The following is a 24,256-nucleotide window of genomic DNA, read 5'->3' on the forward strand; positions in this document are numbered from 1 at the left end:
TACCTTTGCTTTAGAGGGTCTCAGTGTGTAAAGGTACTCTCCTCTCTCTCTGCTTTCTTTAATGGACACCTCGTGGACTGCTCAGATGCATGTAGTCTAAGAGAGAGGGGGTGAGATTTCTGTGCAGTGATAACCTCTTCCTTTCAAAATGCTAACCTCTAAGTTGAACAGTCACATGATTTACTGACAGGTCTTTTGTACTTTAAGTTTAGGAACTGCGGTTTCAGTCATGGCCAAGATTCCATTGTTGGAGTGCCTCACCAGACACAGTTACAGGGAATGTCTGGGGAGAGTGGATTCCTTGCCTGAACGCGAAGGCTCAGAAAAGGCTGAGACGAAGACCTCCACTGAACTGGTGCTCTCTCCTGATACACCTGCAGCAACGAGCAAACCCTCTTTAACCTCATTTCACTCGTCTGTGGAGCATGTAGGCCCAGACGCCGCAGATACTGAAAGTGGAAAAGATGTGAGGGAGCCTTGTCCAAGTCCTGCCCAGCAGGACGCAGCTGCAGTAGAGGCTAAAGAGGGGGACCTGCCTTTCTTTAATGTTTCTCTGTTGGACTGGATCAACGTGCAGGACAGGCCTAATGACGTCGAGTCCTTGGTCAGGAAGTGCTTTGATTCCATGAGCAGGGTGAGGAGTCTTAGTCTGATCTCTTGTGTCACTGTGTTGTTTTCGACACTTGAAGTTACATTGCCTTCACGTTTTAAGTAATTTCCTGTACAGTAATGGGAGAAAGGGTCCCTTGAGCCTTGGAGTGAAACTTCATAACCACCTGTAGGACCTTGGACAAACCAAATCATTTAACAGATAATGTTAATACTTATGAAACTGACAGCAAATTTGGAAAGATTACTATATAAGTAAAATCTCTATGCAGGGCCAAGCCTTGAAGTATCCACTCTAGTGGGGATGGTTTTGGTGGTGGTGGTGCTACTTAGAATTTTTTTCTTCATGGTCCTGTAGGATCACTTGGACTTTTTAATATCTCCTATAATTTGTCTCTGCAGCTATGCTGCAGATATAATTTTGCTTATATCTTTAACAGTTAAATTGTTTTACACTGAAAATGATTTACATTCAGTGAAATACATAAGTCTTGAGTGGTTAGGAACCAGCTTCCAAAGGAGGACAACACTGTTCTACCTCCCAAAAAACCCTGTGGGCCTCTTTCTAATCGGGCCCCCACCCCTCCCTGGCAACTGGCCTCTGATGTTTAAAAGAAGTAATTTTAGATTCACCTGAGATATTTTAAAAGTCAGAACTTAGATGTTTTACTTGTATTTTGTAATCATAGCGACTTGTGCTTAGGGTTATGCTCTCCCCAAGTACACTTATAAAAGCTTTTAAACTTGGGGAGTAAATCTGGAATAAAGCTCTTCAGACCTGATCAGTAAGTGGTAGAAAATCTTGGCTGCCTGAGAGGAAGTTGGTGGGGCAGGTGTGTCAGTGGGGCGGACCAGATGAAACAGTGCATGAAGGTGAACTTCTCGGTCGGACAGAGGCTTGGTCTGTGGCTGGCTGTTGGGAGAAAGGCCACACAGGTCTGGGTCCCTGGAAACAGCAGCATTCTGTTCTTGCTGAAGGCGGAGTGCAGTCTGAGTCGTCATTCTCTCAGTACCCGCGTCCTTGATGACGTCCTGTGGGCGTTGCTTTCATTTTGGCCATTTATTATTTATTGTCAAAGAAAGCTTCAGTTAAGACGTTTGCCAGGGTAGAGAAGTGTGGAATATATTATGCAAAGATTACTGCCAGAAATGAATGAAAACTAGTGTTCTGTTCAAACTATTGACATTTTAGTAGCCTGAAAATTCCATTTGTGTTTGTGGAAAATCAGTCATGTGCTTGTGATAGAATGATTGAAGTGTCATTTTTTATAGTTTTACATCAGTCAGAGAACAGGCCTCTAGGCCATGGGAGCCTCTTTTTAAAGGGCTTACAGGTGGCTGTGTGTTTGCATGTCTGAATGAAATCTTAACAGAGCCTCAAGTTTTATTCACTTTATATGACAAGGGAGAAGAAACAGTAATCCTTGTCTGGCTTGATGAAAATTCACGTTCATTTACACCAACAGAATTGAACGAGTCTTAAGACACTCTTCCATATTCATCTGTATACTTGTGTTGTCCTCTCAGTGACTTATGAAATACAGGAACATCATAACCAGCAGTATATGGTCCAGAGTTTTTTTCTTCCTTAAGCACTGCTGTTTTATGTGTCGTAATTTTGCCCAAGATGAAATCTGTTTTAGTCATCTTCTATAGCCTTTTGTCACCCTAATGATTTATAGCTAGTCAGTACTTTGGATATGTGTGCACTGGACTCATCATGAAAATAGAAAATGTTCACATATGCACACATTTTAGTTAGCTGTCGTACAAGGCAGATGCCTCCCGTGTTAAATAAGGGCTGTTGACATCTTCATGATCTTTGAAGTGCAGCTGCTTATGACTACACTGAATTCTCAGTAACTGTAGAATAGTTCATTTTTAATTGCTTCCATGTGTTGTCAGCGTGCTGAACACTGTACCAAAAATAAATAATTTATGGTCCCTTAGCCGGTGGTGTTCAGGGAAGATGTGTTTGGCTGGACTGCTCACAGTGAGCAGAGGTAGGCTTCAGTAGCTGGTTGGGCAGTCAGCATGAACAGAGACCTAGCTGGAGAAACTCAGGATTCATTCATCTGCAGTTCTGTGTCTCTGGGCAGAAGGAAGCCGTTTAGGAACTTGAGCAGAGGACAGCTCTAATGAGTCAGTGATCATGACTGATGTCCACGTGGAGATGCTAGCAGGCAGACAAACATGGATTGGACACTGGTGGGAAGATAAACGGTTGAAAAAGGTTGAGAGTTACCTTATTCTGGTTAGAGTCATTGCTGAAACCCTGTGAGAAGCAGTAGAAATGGGCCACTGCACAGAACCCTCCGGGATCGCCTGTTTATGGAGGAGGTGGAAGAGGAGCAGGGTCCAACCGAGGTGACACTGAAACTGGAGGAGGTGGTCTCCAGTGGGCCACACGTGAGCCCCGAGAGCAGCCAGTGTAGGGCCATCTGCATGGAAAACACCAGTGTGCAGTGTTCTCCTGAGGGTAGAGGAGCAGGTGGAGAGAAATGTTTGGGTTCCTGAATCACATAAATTCTTGGAAACTTGGAGGATTAAAGTCCAGCAACAGGAGAGATTACACAGCAAGAAAGTATAGAGATGAAACAAGATTTCTGGGGGAGTGCAAACTGAAAATAAAGATACTGCCAAGGGGAGGGAGGTTTGAAGATGTTGATATGTTTTAGGGGGGAGGTTGGATTGATTAGACAGGTAATGACCAAAGAATATGTTTTTGTTACTAACTTTGCTCTACTTCATAAGACCTTGAAAATAGAATTTTCGGTGGGGCTGTTGAGAATTGAATGAATTGTGGCTTGAGTTGAAAGGTGTATGCCTGGAACTTGATTGCCTCTTAAGTATCCCAATATGATCGGTAATAATTGTGTTTTTGTAATATTGTAATTACCCTGTTCTTGACCTTATAGAAATATAATCTTGATTTCTCATGTTTCCACTTTTCTATAATCTTTACTATCACTTTTTTTTTTTTAAGATGTGTATCAAAATAGTGTGAAATGTATTTTAAGCTCTTGGCTGAAAATTTCATTCATACATATTTCCATGTCACTCAGCTTGATCCCCGGATCATTCGACCCTTTATGGCAGAATGCCGTCAGACTATTGCCAATCTCGATAATCAGAACATGAAAGCCATCAAGGGCCTGGAGGACAGGCTGTACGCCCTGGACCAGATGATTGCCAGCTGCGGCCGACTGGTCAACGAGCAGAAAGAACTCGCTCAGGTGCTTACTGCAGACCTCTCTCAGGGAAGGGGATTTGTGGTTTCTAGACTAGTCTTTTATATGCACTGTTTGTTTGCTGTGCCCTGTGTTTCCACATCACCCGTGAGTACTGTTAATGGTGGTATTACTGGTTCTGGTAGAACAGGAGGCGGCCGGTTCCTCACGTTCAGAGGTTTGAGCTGAGGCTGCACTGGGCGGTAGGGAGCCCTGCACACGCCGACGGCCCCTGTCTGTGATCCCTGAGCACCTCCTGCTCCTGCCTCAGGAAAATGGGGAGCCTTAGGAGATCTAGTTCAATGCCGTGTTCCAAGAGATCAGGTAAAGAATCCACCTACAATGTGGGAGACTGATCCCTGCGTTGGGAAGATCCCCTGGAGAAGGGAAAGGCTACCCGCTCCAGTATTCTGGCCTGGAGATTTCCATGGACTGTATAGTCCATGGGGTCACAGAGTCAGGCATGACTAAGCTACTTTCACTTCCAGGAACTCTGATACCAGATTAGATTTATAATCATGAGAAGGTGGTGGGATTGTGGAGAGTGACTGACCTGGAAGTTTTCCCCATGTGGTGACATTCTGTAATTTTTAAACATGATTGAAATATTTATAATGTTTTTGGACATTATATATAATATATAATAGTTTATGGACTGAATTGATCTTGTAACTACCAGATTCTCTTTTTCTGTCCCTTAATTTTGGATCCAGCCGCCTTAACTGATTTCTTCATCTTGTGTTTGCACTGACTGGGTCCCCACCCTCACCACCCCCTCCCAGTGCAGTGCTGAGTGTTGATAGATGTTACACTGGATGTCTTTGGTTAATTCCTAGTCTGTGGGAAATGGTTGGCATTTCACCATTACAGTGTTTGTGGTGGGTTTTTTTTTTCCCCTTGTTTTATTAGAAAGCCGTATAAGGTTAAGGAAGGTACATTCTATTTCTAATCTTGGACCATCCTTGGATTCTTGGAATAAGTTCATTGTGGTCATAATATATTGTCTTTTTAATGTATTAGCAGTCTTCCCTTTAAATGATACATTCATCTTTGATGTATTAAAGTCTATCATGCATTAAAAATGGGCTTCCCTGGTGGCTCAGATGGTACAGAATCCGTCTGTAATGTGGGAGACCTGGGTTTGATCCCTGGGTTGGGAAGATCCCCTGGAGAAGGGAAAAGCTACCCACTCCAGTATTCTGGTCTGGAGAATCCCCATGGAGCTTGGCAGGCTGCAGTTCATGGGGTCTCAAAGAGTCAGACATGACTGAGCAACTTATACTACTTTTCTACAGTAAAGTATTCTTTAGTATTTCCAGCTTGTGGTAAATTCAGTTTTTGTCATTGGAAAATCCTTTGTTTCTCAAAGATATTTTCTCTTGATAGGGAATTCTAGGCTATTAGTGATTCACTTGTAGCTGTTTACCTTTGGTTTGGTTTTTAGCAGTTTGTGACGGGGTGAGTTGTGGGTTTCTTTGTATTTCTCCTGCATTGAGCTTGCACTCCATGGATTGTGGATTGACGTAGTATTTTCCTTGGATTCAGTAAAAAGTATTGAAAACCTCTTAAGATTTTATCAAAGGAGATTAAAGCAGTAAGTTTTTTTATATATTAAATTACAGAAAAAGCATAGCCACAGTTAATCTTGCAACATATTGGAGGAAAAATAAAGTATAGCATTATTAGTATTAAAATTGTCTTGTTGTCAGATATTGAACCATCTTGACTTTAACAAATCATTTAAACCTAAATTTATGTTCATGATGTTTAGAAAAACGTGAAAACAGTAAAGAGAGAGAACTACAGAAAGAAGCTACGTGTGCTGTACTAGCTTGAGCCCTACAAATGTGATTGTGTACGGTGGCAGGTGTGATAGTAACATGGATGTGCACACCCCGAAACTTCCCTAGCATGTTAACTGTTCAGTAAATAGAACAGGAAGAAAGCTGTCACTACAGTGACTCATCGAGATGTCTCTTCAAGATGTCTTTAGACTTATTTTTTTGAATTGTTTGCTGTTGGATTTGACACGTGTGTCTGAATTAATCTACAGCCTAAGCACAATCCTTACCTAACAAAAAGATGCAGGGCTCAGTCGTGAAAATAAATAAGGATAGCTAAGAAAAGAGTCTAATCATTATTTTTCCTACAAAATAATACTGTGGAAAGCATTGTTCTGAAGACATGCACACAGACAGGTCAGTGGAATAAGGTACAACAGCTCAGAATTACTGGAGTGGGGAATGGCTTTTCAGTGAGTAATGCAGTCAACTGATTGTTACTTTATTGGGAGAAGGGTATACTGTTGATGTCACTGATTAGATTAAATCTGTTGTGAAGTCAGTGACCCTGTGTGACTTCCCTTGCGCTCTGACTGCACAGCAGCCTAGCAGGGGTTTACTGGTTCTGGTTCTCATCTGCCTGCTGTTTCCTTGGACAGGTTGCTTTATCTTCCTGAATCTCTTTCTCTTTTTTTTTTTAAGCATGAAAATTGAACAGAATTAGATGAGCATAAATTTCTTAAAAACTCTGAATCTTTTGCTATGGACCCATCTACTACATAGGGGATTTTAAAATCTTATTTGAAAGGAGAACAGTTTGTGTCTAATATGAAGCTTTTCCTCTTAAACGAATATTCCTGTTTTTAATGAAAGTTAATATCCTTTAAAATGTTTTCTCTCAAAGGGATTTTTAGCTAATCAGATGAGAGCCGAAAACTTGAAGGATGCATCTGTGCTACCTGATTTGTGCCTGAGTCATGCAAATCAGTTGATGATTATGTTGCAAAACCATAGAAAGCTGTTGGACATTAAACAGAAGTGCACCACTGCCAAACAGGAGCTTGCAAATAACCTTCACGTCAGACTCAAGTAAGTGCTTCTCAGGCAGCTGGTTTGGGGTGTTCAGAGTTGACACTTCGTATTTCTCCCAAGTGATGGTGTGATTTTATTACCATGCTGACGTACTTTGTTGGTTGACAACCGTGGGCCCGGATGGTTTTTCAGAGTCTGTGCGCCTTGATTTCATTCTGCAGGTGGTGTTGCTTTGTGATGCTCCACGCTGATCAGGATGGAGAGAAGTTGCAGGCTTTGCTCCGCCTGGTTATCGAGCTCTTAGAGAGAGTCAAGATAGTAGAAGCTCTGAGCACAGTTCCTCAGATGTACTGCTTAGCTGTTGTCGAGGTTGTCAGGAGGAAAATGTTCATAAAACACTACAGGGAGGTATGCAGGCTGACTCTATTTACTGTGTCCGGGCCTCAGTGAGCTGGTGCTGATGCTAACACGTGCTCTTCTTTCCTCAGTGGGCCGGTGCTTTAGTCAAGGACGGAAAGCAATTATATGAGGCTGAGAAGTCAAAAAGGGAATCCTTTGGGAAATTATTTAGTAAGTGTTTTTTATTAATAACTTACATTTTTTAAGAAAAAGTGCTAGTTTTATTTTGTAGCTCTGAGTGCATTATGCAGCCGGAGTTGTAGAATAACTGCATGTTAATCTCTTTACACAGGGAAGTCTTTTCTAAGAAATCGTCTGTTCAGGGGATTGGACTCCTGGCCTCCATCCTTTTGTGTATGTATTTATTTTCTAACATGACTAAGTCCTGTGTGTTCACACCTTTATTTCAGAAGTGGAGATATTTATCAGAAACAGATTTTTAATCAAAATAACAGTGTTTTTGACTCTAAGATGAATTCATAGTTTTTGGTCAGGAGTCTTCTCTGCTGAGAACTGTGACGTTGTAGGACACTGCTGAGATGGGTGGGAATGGAGTCTCTCCCCCTCACTCGGTCTGTCTCCCTCCTCCTCTCCTTTCCCTGCTTCCCTTTTTTTCATTCATGTTGGACAATCCCCAATCAGGTCATCTTCATCAAAGCCATGAAAAATAGGTCCCTGTATTTCTAAACCAGTTTGGGACCACTAATTTTATTACATGAAAAAAACAAAAAAACAATTCTGTGGTCAAATAAGTTTTGGAAATGCTATTTGTTTTCTCCTCACACACGTGTTTTCTCTTCACACATGCTATTTCACGGTCATGCATGTTTCATGCTACAGGATTCCTTAGGGCTATAGACATTGTGTTTTTGTGTGTCTGCAAACAGGCAGGGTTTCCTACACACACACCTTTACTGGGGAACCCTGCATAAGTCATGACTAAGGCCATGGCCTTGTCTTAAAAGCTGCATTTCTCAGCAATAATAAAAAGAATGGTAGGTGATTTTTTTTTTTTAAGAAGCTGCAATTGACTAAGATTTCATACTTTGGAAAATGTAAAAAAAAAAGTTGGAGAAAAGGGTATGGAAGGAAGTTTTGCATCAGAAAGAAATTCTTTTGCCTTAAAACAGCACTACACACCAGTGGTGACAAAAGTAGATGGAGGGCCAGGGTGGGCCTCAGGACTATGCGGACCGAGCTGTCTGTCAGGTGGGAATTTGGGAATAGCCTGTGGTATCGAGACAGGTGGGTTCCTTTAATGTAGATGGGAACAGCAGCGTTCCTGTGAAAAGATGATGAGAGCAGAGAAGAGAGGGAGCAAGCCCAGCATCCCTGTTGTTTCAGACTCGGAGATGGTCTCTTCATTGAGCAGTCCTCCATTTGTAGTTGATCAACTTATTCTGTTTCTATGGGATGAGTAGATCATTTGAAGCATTTTAAATTATTTATTGTATTGAATTATATAGTAAGAAATACAGTGTTTATAATAAGAAATATAGTAAGTATAGTCAATACATAGTAAGAAATCATATACAAAATTATCCTGTATATTTTTTGGTAATTTTTTTTATATATAGACACAGAAGCCTCGAAAGTTTGACTGTGAACTTCCAGATATTTCATTAAAAGATTTACAGTTTCTGCAATCATTTTGTCCTTCTGAAGTTCAGCCATTCCTCAGGTAAAGGCCTGTAGTTCCCACCTTGGGATGTTCTTGCTGCCCTGGGTGGTGGGAAGAGCACCAGCGCTCGCAGGGAACTCCAGAACAGAGGAGGATTTCATGATGGTCTGGTTCTTCCATGGCTCCTTTGGGAAGCTTGCAGGCAATATAAAGATGATTAGAAAATAAAGATCAGAAAATGAAGATGATAAAGTAGAAGAAAATTAATGCCTTACATGAAATTAGTTTTTTCTGATAGTAATCTGTGTTGTTGCATGGTATGTGTTAGTCTTCTTAAACTTGTTTGGTATTGACTGATACAGGATGGTTAGTCATTTTGGGCACAGATTACAATATTTGGTTGTAGTTATCCCTTTATCATTAAGAAATCAGAAGTCTAATTTGGTTGCACTCTGTTTCAGGGTTCCCTTACTTTGTGACTTTGAACCTCTCCACCAGCATGTACTCGCTCTGCATAATTTGGTAAAGGCAGCACAAAGTTTGGATGAAATGTCACAGACCATTACAGACCTGCTGAGTGAACAAAAGGCAAATCCAGTTCTTTGCAGTGGTTCGCCCTGTTAGCATGCATGCCTGTGGTGTCGCAGCTCGGTCAGCCTGTCCCTCTCTCTTCCAGGCCTCTGCGAGTCAGACGTCCCCGCAGTCGGCTTCCTCGCCCCGGCTGGAAAGCGCGACAGGAATTACAACCACTACCTCACCCAGGACACCGCCTCCACTCGCCGTGCAGGATGCCCTGTGTCCTGCGGTCTGCCCCTTAGAGGAGCTGTCGCCAGACAGCATCGACGCCCACACGTTTGACTTTGAGACTATCCCCCATCCAAATATAGAGCATACTCTCCACCAGGCCTCCTTAGACTTGGATTCACTAGCAGAAAGTCCTGAGTCGGACTTTATGTCTGCGGTGAATGAGTTTGTCATAGAGGAGCAGCTATCGTCTCCAAACCCCATCAGTGACCCGCAGAGCCCGGAGATGATGGTGGAGTCCCTCTACTCCTCTGTCATCAACGCCATTGACAGCAGACGGATGCAGGACACCAGTGCCCCCAGTCAGGAGGATCTGGGCGACCACGTGTCCCTCAGCGTCCAGCTGGGGAGGTGCCGCACGTCCGCCCACGACTCGCACCTCAGCATTCAGACCCTGAAGGAGGACTTCTGCCACTTCCGGACGTTCGTGCAGAAGGAACAGTGCGACTTTGCCAATTCCTTGCAGTGTACAGCAGTAGAAATAAGAAGCATTATCGACAAAGTAAAGCACTCTTTGGAAATAACACTACATGAAAAACATCAAAAAGAACTAGAGTCTTTAAAAATCGAGTATGAGGGCAGGCTTGCTACTCTGGTGAAGGAGAGTGAAGAGAACAAGAGCAAGATCACCAAGCTGCGGGGGGACCTGGTGTGCCTGGAGGAGGTGCTGCAGAATAAGGACAATGAGTTTGCTCTGGTCAAGCACGAGAAGGAAGTCGTCATCTGCCTGCAGAAAGAGAAGGACCAGAAGCTGCTCGAGATGGAGCACACGGTGCACACCCAGCAATGTGAGATGGAAGCCCTGCGGCAGTCGCACGAGGTTGCTCTGGAGGACTTGAAGAAGCTCCATGTGGAGAATGACGAGAAGCTCCAGCTACTGCGGGCAGAGCTCCAGCACCTAGAGCAGAGTCATCTGAAGGAGCTGGAGGACACACTGCATGGCCGTCACACACAGGAGTTGGAGAAGGCCATGAGCGAGCACAGGCTCTGCTTGGAGAAACTAGAAATGGAAAACCAGCAGAGGGTTGAGCAGATCCAAGATTCTCATGCCGCAGTCATCCAGGAGAAGGAGCAGCAGCTCCAGGAGTTAAAGCTCAAGGTTTCGGATTTGTCGGACACGAGATGTAAGTTAGAGGTGGAGCTAGCTCTGAAGGAAGCAGAAACTGACGAGATAAAAATGTTGCTGGAAGAAAGCAGAGCCCAGGAGAAGAAGACCTTGCAGTCTGTCTTCGAAAAAGAGACTGAACAGTTGAGAGCAGAGATCAGTAAACTAAACCAAAAGATTCACGACAATAATGAAAATTATCAGGTGGGCTTGGCAGAGCTGAGAACTTTAATGACAGTTGAAAAAGATCAGTGCATTTCCGAGTTAATTAGTAGACATGAAGAAGAATCTGATAGGCTTACAACTGACTTAAATAAAATGACATCATTGTATCAGCAAGCATTTGAAATAGAAAAAGGCCTGAAAGAAGAATTAGCTGAACTGCAGAGTAAATTGGACTTAGAATTGAGTGCTCTTGAAAAACAAAAAGATGAGAAAATCTCCCAGCAAGAGGATATGTACAAAGCTATTATCCAGAAGCTAGAGAAAGACAAAGAGGAATTTGTCATGAGACAGGAACGGGACCGAGAACAGCTAGTTCAGAGGCTTAATTGTGAAAGAGAAGCTGCTATTGAGACTGCCAAAAAAGAAATGCACTTGGAAAGAGAAGCTGTTGAGAAAGAGTTGTTAGAGAAAGTTAAACATCTTGAGAGTCAATTAGCAAAAAGGTAAGAAAGAACTTCAGTCTGTAATCATAAAATTACAGTCTGGTGATTCAAATTTTAATTGTGTGTGTAATCACAGTACCTTAATTTCCTCATTTACCTTAGGTAAAAGTAACCATTGAGATATTTGTGAAGTAAAGATGTCCTTTTTAAAGTAGTCTGTGTTACTTAAAAACATTTGAAAGAAATAACATTGTAAATCCACTGGGATGACCTCTAAAAATGGATTCGTATTTTGGATTTCAAGAGAAATCAGTTTTGAAAATTTCAAATGTTTTCAGGATCTTTTTTCCTTTTTTAATATATAAATTTCCTTTCGGTTTATTTGTAGTTTGTTCCTGAAATTTTTCATTTGAAAGTTACTGATTTTCATTCTTTTAAAATCATGTATGTATGTATGTATGTATGTATAAAAGAGCAGTAGTTAGGAACGTCTAGGTTGCGACTCGCTTCCTGGTTGTTATTTTCTGATATTACAATCTCAGTTATTTCCTCTGTGATTCAAAAGATAATGTTAAATTCTGGGTTTTATACAGTGGTGGGGTTTTTTGCCTTTTTATTATTGTTGCTGCCTGATGTTACTGCCTTTGATCAGAGAAAATGGTCTTTGGTATTTCTACTCATTAAAATATATTGAGGGGGTTTGTGGCCTAATAAACAATTTCTAGAGCATTATTAGTTGGTTCTATCGTTAATTCTTCCAAGAGAATATCTGTATAGGTGTATGTGCTTTATGTAATTTAACCTCCAGCCGCTTCTTATCACTTATACGCAGTCTCTTGTGATTGACTATCTGCTGTATACTGTTCATCCTGGTGCACAGTTGAACCTCAAAGTCCATTTTGAAAACAGAAGCTCTTTATGTTTTCTGGAGGGATTGGAGGCTCTTAGAGGAACTGGACCTCTGAGTGTCCCCAGAGCCTGGGGGATGCAGAGGTCGAGGCAGTCACCACAGAAGGCCAGGGAGGCCGGCGGCACCAGGGTCCTCCAGGGGCCAGTGAAGAGTATGGTGCACAGTGTTTGGTCAGAGATTGTGGTCCTCGTGGGGTACTGCCCAGACACTGCACTCCCTCTCTCCTACCCTTCCTCATCGTGCTTTGGAGTCCTCTGAGAATCCTCTGGACACCGGGCCCTCCTGCAGGCTCACCGTGGCTGCCGTGGGGGAACGGAAGCCCCTCCATACCTGCCCAGTGCTGCCGGGACTCGTGTGGACCCCACCTTGTGTCCACCGTGTCACCTGAGTGTCCTAGCTCCAGGAGTGAGGCTGTGTCCACTTTATGGTAACTGAGGAGACCATGGCAGGGATCAGTCTCCACAGACCAGGTACAAGCCTGAAGCCAGGTTCCCTGCTTCAGAATCTGAAGGGCCTCAACCATGGTTCTCCCGTAGGACTTGACACAGCTCCATTCAGTGTCCGTTTTGGCAGAGCAGCCGCACGGGTATGGGCTGTTGGTGGTGGGGCGGTGGGGGGGAGTGATGGGGTGGGGGTGGGGTGGGTAAATGCTCCCTCAGCAGGGAGCGCACAGGTATTCAGGGGAGGAGCTGGAGCAGCAACTCAAATATGCTCTGTCCTGCCTCTGGGTCTCAAAAATCCTCACCCTTACCTTGGACAGGCCGTCCTGTGTGCCTGAACTGCTGTATACTTAGAAATCTTGTTGTACTGACAGGCTGTGGGTTCTCATGGCTCACGCCCCTGATAGCTCACCCACTGTGTCTTGCCCTGATAGCTCAAGTAGTTGCTAATTCCTTTTTTTTTTCTTTAATTTTAAAAATTAATTTATTTTTGGCCATGCCAGCACATGTGGGATCTTAGTTCCCTGATCAAGGATCAAACCTATGCTCCCTACTTTGGAAGCATGGAGTTTTAACCACTGGATTGCCAGGGACTTACTTTGTTTTTACCTTTAAAAAAATTATTTCATTGACACATAGTTGAAGTATAATCTGAAGCCCCATGGCTCAGACCGTAAAGAATCTGCCTGCAGTGTTGGGAAGATCTCCTGGAGAAGGGGTTGGCTACCCACTCCAGTATTCTTGCCTGGAGAATTCCATGGATAGAGGAGCCTGGTGGGCTGCAGTCCATGGAGTCACAAAGAGTCGGACACAATGAACATTTTAATAGTTGATGTACATCGTTATCCTAATTTCTGCTGTGTGGCAAAGTGATGCAGTTAAGCATATGTATCTTCTTCTCCATTAAGTCATATCCCAGGATATTGAATAGAGTTCCCTGTACAGCAGGACCTTATTGCTTCTTCATCTTATATGTTACAGTAGTCCATTTAGACTTTGGTGACCTGCCTCCCCCTTGCCTCTAACCTCATTCTCTTCCCTCTGCCCTGCCTACTTGCCTGGAACTTGGCTTTTTGTTTTCCCCACAATAGTTGGCTTACCCTGTAACTGTAGGTGTGTCACTTACCTACACGAAGTAGACATTAAGCAGACAGTATGAAGAGATGCTCATATGTAAGCCCTGCGTACGGCTCATTTTATCCCAAGTCCGTTTTCTTAGTGAGCAAAGTCCCTGCCTCCATCCTGGTTCCTCAGTGACCTTGAAATGATGCTGCCTGTGATTTTTAATCCACCCCCTCCCCAGCCCCAAAGGAGAAACTTGGAAAAACACTGAAGTGTCCTTTTAAATTGAATAAATGTACATTTAAAACCCTCCATTGACTTGGTTGCTAGGATAGTGTGAGAATGTTTACACGACAGTCTTTCTCTTGAGCTGGGGATATTTTAACACCTTGGATGAGAGTATCTACTTCTTGACAAGCAGTTCTGATGTAGAGGATTGTGAGGTTGAAAGCAGATAGAATAACCAGCAGCCTGGGCTTTGTGCTTTCTTGCTGACCTCGCCTCTCATCCCCTCAGCACCCCCTGGAGGTGAGCAAGTTCTGAGAGAAGTGAATCTGAATTCAGGCATATGTCAGTTTGCTCTGTGTACACATTTAAGTTTCGCTTTAGTTTAAAGTTATTTATTCATTAACTAACAAAATGAACCAAAGCCTGTTTAAGGAATGAAAGCTCTTCAACAGATGTGTTCTGCAGGTGTATTTTTATTCAACTCTCAGTCCTGTGTCTGGCAGTTACAAGGAAGGTAAAACTAGAATTTGAAGCTGAGCTCTTGAAGTATGTTGATTTTTATATTGAAAATGTTGCCTTTTGCTGTAGAAACTGATTATCCTAAATATCGGATAAACCACTCAACCACACTGCTGGGAGTATGTGATCTATATTAGGCTTTTCCCTGGCACTTATTTCTCTTTTATTGGTGGATAAAAAACGAGAGTTGACATAGAAAGATCTTTTAACACCAGTTAACTACTGTTAGGTTAAAGGAAGATGTTTAGCATTTCTGGTGTCATCTAATTATGATACTTGGTATACTTGTGATTATATCTGTAATACTGGGGAAAAAATATAATACTCTATTTAATTTTTAAAGTCATGCCATGGAATCTGCCAGAGAAGATTCTTCAAGCCTAGTTGCCGAACTTCAAGAAAAGCTCCAGGAAGAAAAAGCTAAGTTTCTAGAACAACTTGAAGAGCAGGAGAAAAGGAAGAATGAGGAGATGCAGAATGTTCGAACATCTTTGATCGCTGAGCAGCAGGTGTGTGGACTCCCGGACTGAGAAGGTTAACAAGTGTGTCTGTGTAGTTGAGGTTTTTGCTGTCTTAAGTGTGACTTTTCCTACATTGATCCTGGTGGTATTTGCAAAGTATCTTCTTCATATTTAAAAGCATTTTGTTTTTAACAGTTATTTCACATGAGTACTTCAAAAAGGAAACAGTCCTAGTTTAGAAATGAAGAAATGTAAATTCTGTTCCTGACTTCCTAGCTTCCTCCCTGATCTTGTCAAAATCGTTTAACATTTTCACATCACGTTAATTTTTGCAAATGAAAGTGTTTATAGTACTACATAGATAATATTTGAATTTTTTTCTTTAAGCTGTGAAATTTTCTTCTCCACTGTGTGCTGTTAATTCTTATCCATGTGATGAGCTGGCATTTTTATTTAAAATGTCACCTTGTGAATGATACTTTTCTTCTCCATGTCAAGACGTACCACCAGAAATAGATGTAGTGTGTTTTTTGTGTCCGTCACTGCCCTGTGCGTGCAGATCATGTGAGTGGTTCTTGTTCTGTTGTTCCAGACCAATTTTAACACCGTTTTAACAAGAGAGAAAATGAGGAAAGAAAACATAATCAATGACCTCAGTGATAAGCTCAAGAGCACGATGCAGCAGCAGGAGCGGGACAGAGGTGAGTGGGCCTCAGAAGTGCGGCGTCTTTGGCTCTGACGGATGCGCACCATGGGTAACTATCCCCACCCCCGGCTGCAGATCTGATCGAGTCCCTGTCTGAGGACCGTGCGCGTCTGCTGGAGGAGAAGAAGCGACTGGAAGAGGAGGTCAGCCGGCTGCGGGGTGGTGCCTTCGTGCCCTCCCCGGGCATGGCCGCAGCCCCAGAGTTGTATGGGGCCTGTGCGCCTGAGCCCCCGGTGGAGGCCCTGGACACTCTTGGTGAGGGGAGGCCAGACTCAGCCATGGAGACCAGCACGATGTCTGTCCAGTGAGTGCCCCATCCTCCTGTTCAGGCATGGCCAGCCAGCACTGAAGGTGGGAGGGCTGGGCAACCCTAGTGGTGACCGCAGCCCACAGACTCAGGAGCTGGACCCGGTGGATTGGTTATGGCACAGTCTGTGTTACCATTACTAGTTATCTGTGGGAGCCCATATGGGCATGTTTCACAGGGTGCCTTGGTGTCCCTGCAGTGTCCACAGGTAGTCAGGAAGGGCTGCCAGACTGGTGTCTGCAGGGGTTCCAGGGTTGAGCCCATTGCCTCAGGGAGCAGGGGTTACCAGAGGCTCAGGTGTATTCATGGGGCTGAGGCCGTGGTGGATGGAGTGGTCACTTACACGTAAAATCTGAAATGAAAGTCATATAGGTAGAAGTGGAGAAGGAGGAGTGTGGTTTCCCCAGGGCTGTGAGTGCAGGGAGGAGGTAGTCATGTGAGGTGAGTGGGGTGTGGATTAGTGTTGCACAGTACACGTGTCTCATACCACCTCATTGTGCACTCTTAAGTATGTTACAGTTTTATTTGTCAGTATGGCTAAAGTAAGTCATTTTCTCTTAGAGAAAACGTCCACGTGCTCTCTGAAGAAAGACAGCGGATAATGCTGTTGGAACGAGTAAGTGCGCTTTGTCCGTGTTGAAGCATAGTGGGTAAGGCCTGCACTCTGGATTGCAGTGAAGCAACCTTACACTGAGAACAGACTATGTGTGTTTATATATTAGATGTTTTTAATGGTTATTTTGTGGTTATTTTTGAGAAGCTCTGTCATCTCTGATCCTAGTGGCTGGTAACAGTTCAGGATTCAGCAACACAGTTTAAGTGTGAATTCCACATATTAATTTTCAAAAACTAAGTATTAAGTGTTTTCCAAAATAGGGCAAAAACAGACTATGTGAATAATGAAGAAAAGTTAGGTTCTTTTATAGGGACTGATTGAGGTGAAGAGAAAAAATGGCAATAGGGGTTTCTTCTTAGTTGCAGACTTGCCTTTCTTTGTTCATAGAGCACTTTTCATTGCTTAGGCTTTGAAGATTTTTAACAGTTTCTTTTGCTCTCCACAAGATAACTGTCTGAGGATTTGGAGTCTGAACTGTGCAGACGTGTGCCCTCGCTGCTCGGGTCTCTCCCCTGCGCTCTTGTTAGTGAAGGGTCATCACGTCTGCTTGCCTGTGTGTGTAACTGTGGGTTCCACCTCCTGGGCCCCACCTCCTAACACAGCCTCTGGGGACAGATCTTGATAGTGTGTATTTGCAAGTCCTCGAGGGCTTCTAATGCAGATTAAGCTTTGAGAACACCTAACATAAGGAAGTATACCTAAAAATTATTCCATTTGCCTTTTATGCTGGTAAATAAAACAGTTGGAGAGACTCTCTAGAAAAGAATGTCCCCAAGATCTTTTTATACTAGAGATTAGCATTAGTCCATTATGTTTGGATTTGAGTATTTATGAGCATAAACCATGGTGTCTCTTTCTCTTCTCTGCAGACACTACAGTTGAAAGAAGAAGAAAACAAGCGGTTAAATCAGAGACTGGTAAGATTTCTCGCCCAGTTGATCTTGACATTTAAACTGTTTGTGTCACATTTCATTATGAAGATCAGAAGGTTGTGTGGTTTGATTAATTCATTCCTGGTAGGTTTTGTTGACTAATCAGTTTTACAAGTCAGTCTTAACGTGCTTTAATAAAGCAGTTGCTTCATTTTTCATACTCTTAATGATTAGGATTTATGAGGCAATGGGAGTAGTTTGAGGCCTGTGTTCAGTACCTAAGGCACTGATTAGAGTGGAATTATTTTAAAGTGTCTTTTATGGAGGCATCCAGTTTCTTGCAAGTGCCTGTCTTAACTCGAGCAGCAAAATTTCCACGTTACTTCCATAACTGCTAAACTGTCAGTCCTGAACTTAGGACCACAGCAGCTTTAAGGCTGTTTGCTGTCTGTGTGCGTGAAGCAGATCCTTTCAGGAAGAGGTGCAGAAGTTGCTGCCACAGCGGCTCCCCATGTGCTCTGGGCTGCGTCCCCGGGGGAGGAGACTCTGCCTGCGGGGCGTCATCACTGTGTCCTCTGTGCTCCCAGAGCAGTGGGCAGTGCACAGGACGCTGTAGGTGCTGTTCAGTGTTTAAGACGGAAAGCCATTTATCTGTCTTTGGTTTGCGTGACTAGAGTTGGGCCACTCTGCTTGGGAGGGTTAGATGTCCCTGCCATCCTTTCTGGCTCCCAGACCTGGGGACCCACGTGCCCTGTATCAAGTAACAGTGTGAGAAGTAGGCTGAAGCCCGACTGAGACCAGTTAGCCCCGTCCCCTCCCACCTAGATGCTTGCAGGGGAGGATGATAGGCAGGCCCTTCCTGGGCTGCTGCTTGCTCAGAATTGTGGGCTATAAACTTTTATTGAAATCATCAGCTCCTTCCTTCTGATATTTGTTAGGATTAAGTATCTGTTTATTGATAAAATAATTCTATATCCAGTTTTTAATCCAGCCAAATTTGATTAAGAATAGCATAAGTAGAAGTATAGGTAAATTTGTACACTGAGAGTAACTGTTAAAGGAAAGGCATTACATTAATGAAGCATGGGAGTTTGGGCCCTGAAAGCTGGGACGCAGACGTGACCACACATCATAGTGGAAGAAGTGTGTGCAGTCAGGCCTAGAAAGTGCCTGGAGAGAGCACATGACTCATGTAAGCTTTTGAACTGTTCTCTTCCAGATGTCTCAGAGCATGTCTTCCGTATCCTCAAGGCATTCTGAGAAGATAGCCATTAGAGAGTAAGTATTGTGTTTATTTTTTTTCTGTGAAAAAAAAAAATTGCCACATTGAATAGTACTGAATTGTTCATGAAAATGTGTTTCAGTGACTATAACCCTTCAACCTCAGTTTCAGTCAACAGAGTGTTATACATTCATTCGTAATTAATATTTTTTTAATTGAAAAGCAAGGTTTTTCTGTATTATTTTGGGGACGCTGTTGTGCCCAGTCGTGTCTGACTCTTCTTGACCCCTTGGACTATAGCCCACCAGGCTCCTCTGTCCATGGGCTTTCCCAAGACAAGAATATTGTATTCCTTCTCCAGGGGATCATCCCCACACAGGCATCGAACCTGGGTCTCCAGTGTCTCCTGCATTGGGATTTGGGGACATTGGGATTGTACTGGAAGTCCTTCCTGTCCTAGCTTTAATTGTCACTTACATTGCATTCCTGAAGCTTCTTCAGTTGCTGCCACTTCTTTTAAATCTCTTTTACCACCTTCATCTTTTTCATTTTAGATTGGAGACTCTTGATTTTTTTTAAATTGTAGTGTTTCTTCCTTTTTTTATTACTCGGACTTTGTTTTATTGATATGCTACACCTCAGTAATGCACTGCTTATTAACACTGACTTAAAAAATAAACAAGACTTTCTGTTTTGTCTGTAATAGATATGTCAACCAAATGTCTGGGTTACTGACATTAAACTTGGTGATTTGAAAGGGCTGGGTGTATCTGTCTTTCCCTACCAGCTGTATGTCAAGTCAAATCAACTTACAGTCTTTCAAAAATGAGAAAGATGAGCTGAAAACAAAAACGCCATCTCCAGGAAGCCCACCTTCCCTTTTGAGGTGTTGTCTTCTGATGTTTGTCCTGAACATGTCTGGTCCTATTCTTTTAGGCAGGCAGTTAATTGTGAGATAAACAGTTAATGAAGGAAAGACTGTTATCTTTGTAGAGTTTCCCTAGTGATGTTGATGATTTATCAGGTTCAGGACCACTGTTGTCTGAGATCCAAATTAATTTTGAACGGGTATTTCGAAGATAATTCTGAAGGACCCTGAGGAGACAGACAGACGCCATCTGAAACACCAGGCCATCATACCTGGTCTCCATACTGCCTCTCCTCCCAGACCGAGGGGACTTTCCTGAGAGCCTGGAGCAGCACTGTTGGATGAGTTAGCGCTTCCCTCCTCACCGTGACTACTCGTTTGCTCCCCCTATTTTTGTGTGTTGTTGTAAAATACTAGGTTTGAATGAGTACCTTCTTCCTGTAACTAGGTGAACTTGGGTATTTTTTTCCCTGTTCACCCAAGCCGTGTGTGTGTGTGTGTGTGTGTGTGTGTGTGTGTGTGTGTGTGTGTGTGTGTGTGTGTGTGTGTGTGTGTGTGTGTGTGTGTGTGTACGTACTTGGGTATTTTTTTTCCTCTTCACCCAAGCCGTGTGTGTGTGTGTGTACGTACTTGGGTATTTTTTTTCCTCTTCACCCAAGCCGTGTGTGTGTGTGTGTGTGTGTGTGTGTGTGTTTCTCTTAACCAGTGGTCTCTGACAGTTGCTGGTATTACCGTTTGAACGTGTATGTCTAGCACTGCTCACTTAGCTGAGACACCTGCTGTTGCATTGATAACTAAACGTCGGTTGGGCCCTGCAGCATCCACAAGCAGACCCTTGAGGCGGGGTGGTGGTAGCTTCTCAGGTGACTGAAGCTGCTCCTCTGCTCAGTTTCCAGGTGGGCGACCTGGTGCTCATCATCCTGGACGAGCGCCACGACAACTACGTGCTCTTCACCGTGAGCCCCACCCTCTACTTCCTGCACGCGGAGTCCCTGCCCGCCCTGGACCTCAGGCCGGGAGAGGGCGGTAAGTGTCTCACTGAGACAGAATCCCAGTGTGTGCTCTCTGATTGTGTCAGAGTTACACAGGCAAGAGAGAGCTCTGCTTCCATCTGCTTTCTTGTTTGTTTGTTTTTATTTGGTCTGCATTATCCAGATTATTTTACTGGATTCTGTTGACAGTTCAGCCTGAGTGCAGCTAACGCAGTCAGGTCAGTTATCTTATACCCTGGTGACAGCAGGATTGTACTGTTAAAATGCTCATACCTATGTAAGCTTGAATATAACGTGCTCATTTGTTTATAAGGGCACTCTTTGTTTTGGCGAAAATAAATTCTTTTAAATTATAGAATGTCTCTTCTGTGCAATATATCATTCTGTTTTTCTACCTTGCTTTTCGTTATTAAACTTGTCACTACTTTCATTTTCTTTTCAAAGCAATGAGCTTTGTTAAAATATACCAAGTTGCGGTTAGTATGTTACAATTATCTGGTACTTTGGCCTTTAAAAGAACTCAAAAAGAGCATAATAGACACCCTGGAATACTTTGCCTAAATAGAAAGACTGTATCCATTTGGTTTGATCTTCCTGTTTGGCCTGGAGAATTCCATGAACTGTATAGTCCATGGGGTCACAAAGAGTCAGACATGACTGAGCGACTTTCACTTCACTTCCTGTTTGGAGTGGTCAGATGTCAATTCTCTGACACTGGCTCTGTGGCTGTTGGTGGTGGGTTATGTAGAGTGTAACTGTGGAAAGTGAGGTAAGACACTTACAATTTAATTTCCTAGTGTTTTTACCTTGAAAGCCATGAACTTGAGTTTTTCTTTCTTTTTTATTTTAATGGTTTTTTGATCAGGGTGTTATGCCCTTGACAGGGGTACTCATCACTCCTGGGACTTTAGTGTTAGACCAGGGGTCCCCAACCTCCGGGATCTAATGCCTGATGATCTGAGGTGGAGCTGATAGAGTAATAATAGAAATAAAGTGCACAATAAATGTAATGTGCTTGAATCATCCTGAAACCATCTGCACCCCTGTCTGTAGAAAAATTGTCTTATGCTAAACCGGTCCCTGGTGCCAAAAAAGTTTGGGGACTGCTGTGTTAAATGATTCTTTTCAGAAGCTGTGACTTGTTTGTGGAGCCCTTACTGGGCCTTAGAATAGGCTCGCCACGTCCTGTGGCCCAGGGGTTCATTGTCCATGGTGGCGTCTGTGTGTGTGTTTCTGATGGTTTATTCGGGAGATCTGGTAATTTACGTCTTGCCAAGTAATATTTATAGAATAAAATCAGTTTTATCTTCTCTTGGGAATTTCAGAGGTTTTACTCTAAACAGATAAATTATTGGTCAAATACTTTTGGAATCAACTTTTTAATGACAACTTCTGGTGAATTTTAAAAGAATGAGCATGTGTCTCTCGGCTTGTGACATGGGTTTTTTCATCGCGTCTCCTTCCACATTTTTTCCCTTCGCTTCACAAAAGTAGTCCCTTTGATGTTCTTTCATTCTTAGGTATTTATTTTGCACTGACTGTTTGCATTGTGGTGCCAAAAATAAAAATGCAGTGCTTTGCTTTGAACCTAGAAAATCAGCTTTGCGCCTGTTTTCAGCAGCAGAACAGGTCATGTGTCTGCACTTACAGTAGGTGGCACTGCTGAGCTGCTTAGAATACCTGGATTTATTTGCTCCTGATTTGTACTCCGATTGTTTGCTTCTGATTTATTTACTATTTGCACTTAAAGTAAAATGAATCCAGTTTTGTTTTATAAGTCATTTTGCATTTCTGTGATTTCACTTGGAAGAAGGTCCTTAGTCTGTTTTGATTCTGGCAGTTTTGTTTTCATGAATAATTATAATTGTACTTTCAAAAAGAAATTAATGATTTGATTCCATAGCTTCAGGTGCATCTCGAAGACCGTGGGTCCTTGGAAAAGTGATGGAAAAGGAGTACTGCCAGGCCAAAAAGGTAAGCTTCACGGTGAGATGCAGACCCGGGAGTTGAAAGAAGGTTCTCTGGCTGTGTCATGTAGAAGTCAGGAGCAGTGCTAGTCCTGGCCTTTTAGTTCACTTGAGTCAGGCCTTGAATTTCATCAATGTGCGTTTGCACCAGCAGTTTTGTGAATGTTTGTGTTACTTGCCTTCTGAAAATAGAGCTAGATTACCAACAAACTGTCAACCTGTCCAGGAAAACTGCAGCAAGTTACTGTTCTGTGTTGAGTGGCTGGTGCTTCTTGTGCAGTAAAGGAGCTGGTGATGAATCCATCTGCTGGCAGAGCTGATGCGTCCTGACTCTCAGTGCCCCCCCACTGAGGAGAGACAAGTGAAGTGCTGCCGGCTCAGGATGCGCCTGACTGTGATGTTGGCAGTGTCAGTGTTGAGGGCTCAGTGACCTCCAGTGAGCAGCTTCCCCACCCTCCTCTGTGCCCCATGCACCAGCAGGACTCGAGCCGGGTGGTGCTGGACTTTCTCTGATGCTCATCGTAATGACATACGGCTCACTTGGCACCATACCTTTATCAGTGATCACTGACTCTTGCCTCAGTATTAGTGGCTGAGTCTCCACTCATATGGGGAGGAGGCGGACGTCCTCTGGTAAAGACCACCCCCCCCCCGGTAATCTAGCCTTGAGTAGTGTGATGGGATGGAACTTGGGCACTTTGGTTTAATCACCCTTTTCTTTCTGTCTTAGGCACAAAACAGATTTAAAGTTCCTTTGGGGACAAAGTTTTACAGAGTGAAAGCTGTGTCATGGAATAAGAAAGTGTAATTTGAGGAAGAAATTGAGACCTTCTGTGATGTTTCCTGGTTTGTCCAACAGTGCTCTTTCATCACTCCAAAAACAGCAGGCCATCTTTTTATATAAAAGTCAACAGGACAATGTACTTCATTGGTGTATATCATTTACTTTTTACCTGACTACACTTTAGGAACAATAAATTCATCAAAACTCTGAGCTGAATTAAAATGGTTTTGTTTTTTTCTACCCAAGTAACTCTAGAAATGGGGACCAAACTAGTTCATTTTCTCAAAGGGCATACCCTGTGCATTGTGGCCTACGATAAGCCATGCTAATTGCCTGTTACATATACATTAGCTTGAATTTAGATAGTCCGTGTTAGTTACTGTACCAGCATTTGTCTTTTTGTGAAGCCAATATCAGAAGACTTGCACTCTTTAACACATTCTTTATAAAATGTATACATTCTTCAAAACTATTTAAAGAGGAGTGTTCCTGCATGCGGATAATCATGATTTTGTTTGCCTCTGTAGATTACTAAAGCAAATTGTTTCATTTATTTTTTTAAATGCCCTTTGATGTTTCAAAACAAAAAGGAACTCTAATTCAATTGACTGACTTTAAGATCAGGCATATCCACAGTCTTGAGAAGCACTTTGAGCAGATGGTCGCCTGGGTTCTCCAAGGAGGAGTGTGCTGGGGGTGGTCTCCAAGTAGCACACAGCCCCTCCCAACACTTTCGTACTCTGTTTAGAAGAATCTTATCGACGAGGTCGTAGTTCATGGTTCAGTTTCAGAAAAGCATATTCATTGTACATTAACCATTTAGAGGTCATTTAAATAACAAAATGTTGTATTGTAAAAGACATGTAGAATTTTAAAACAATAAAGATTTGAACCTGTAAATGTGTGTGCCTTTTAAAGACAGAAACATTTTTAATATATTTGAGTGATTGCTGGGAAGTGTGAAAAACTTGTTCTGTATCATATCAAAGAGAAACATGTTTATTACAAAAATGTTCTTTAACTGTATGCTATGTAACAGGGTCAAACAGCCTTCTGTAGAGTAGAATTGTGTAAACCCGGTCTTCAGATAAATGCCGCGAACAGAGGCATTTA

General features: G+C 42.9%; 1 protein-coding gene across 2 annotated transcripts in view; it reads left to right on the plus strand.

Annotated features, from left to right (window-relative positions):
• The window catches only part of RB1CC1 (RB1 inducible coiled-coil 1), a 40,743-nt gene extending 16,700 nt beyond the window's left edge, over nucleotides 1-24,043 (plus strand). For both annotated transcript variants that reach the window (XM_065903471.1, XM_065903472.1), the window contains 18 exons: nucleotides 208-634; nucleotides 3,675-3,845; nucleotides 6,525-6,709; nucleotides 6,874-7,060; nucleotides 7,141-7,222; nucleotides 7,344-7,405; nucleotides 8,629-8,732; nucleotides 9,134-9,260; nucleotides 9,349-11,249; nucleotides 14,692-14,857; nucleotides 15,402-15,510; nucleotides 15,591-15,819; nucleotides 16,384-16,438; nucleotides 17,308-17,355; nucleotides 18,530-18,588; nucleotides 20,290-20,426; nucleotides 22,296-22,366; nucleotides 23,090-24,043. In XM_065903471.1, coding sequence (XP_065759543.1) covers nucleotides 208-634; nucleotides 3,675-3,845; nucleotides 6,525-6,709; nucleotides 6,874-7,060; nucleotides 7,141-7,222; nucleotides 7,344-7,405; nucleotides 8,629-8,732; nucleotides 9,134-9,260; nucleotides 9,349-11,249; nucleotides 14,692-14,857; nucleotides 15,402-15,510; nucleotides 15,591-15,819; nucleotides 16,384-16,438; nucleotides 17,308-17,355; nucleotides 18,530-18,588; nucleotides 20,290-20,426; nucleotides 22,296-22,366; nucleotides 23,090-23,167 — 4,198 coding nt within the window. In that variant the 3' untranslated portion in view covers nucleotides 23,168-24,043. The remainder of the gene's footprint in view (nucleotides 1-207; nucleotides 635-3,674; nucleotides 3,846-6,524; nucleotides 6,710-6,873; nucleotides 7,061-7,140; nucleotides 7,223-7,343; nucleotides 7,406-8,628; nucleotides 8,733-9,133; nucleotides 9,261-9,348; nucleotides 11,250-14,691; nucleotides 14,858-15,401; nucleotides 15,511-15,590; nucleotides 15,820-16,383; nucleotides 16,439-17,307; nucleotides 17,356-18,529; nucleotides 18,589-20,289; nucleotides 20,427-22,295; nucleotides 22,367-23,089) is intronic.
• The last annotated feature ends 213 nt before the right edge of the window (nucleotides 24,044-24,256 follow it).

This window comes from Muntiacus reevesi, chromosome 12 (assembly GCF_963930625.1).
Source record: "Muntiacus reevesi chromosome 12, mMunRee1.1, whole genome shotgun sequence".
Taxonomy (NCBI): domain Eukaryota; kingdom Metazoa; phylum Chordata; class Mammalia; order Artiodactyla; family Cervidae; genus Muntiacus; species Muntiacus reevesi.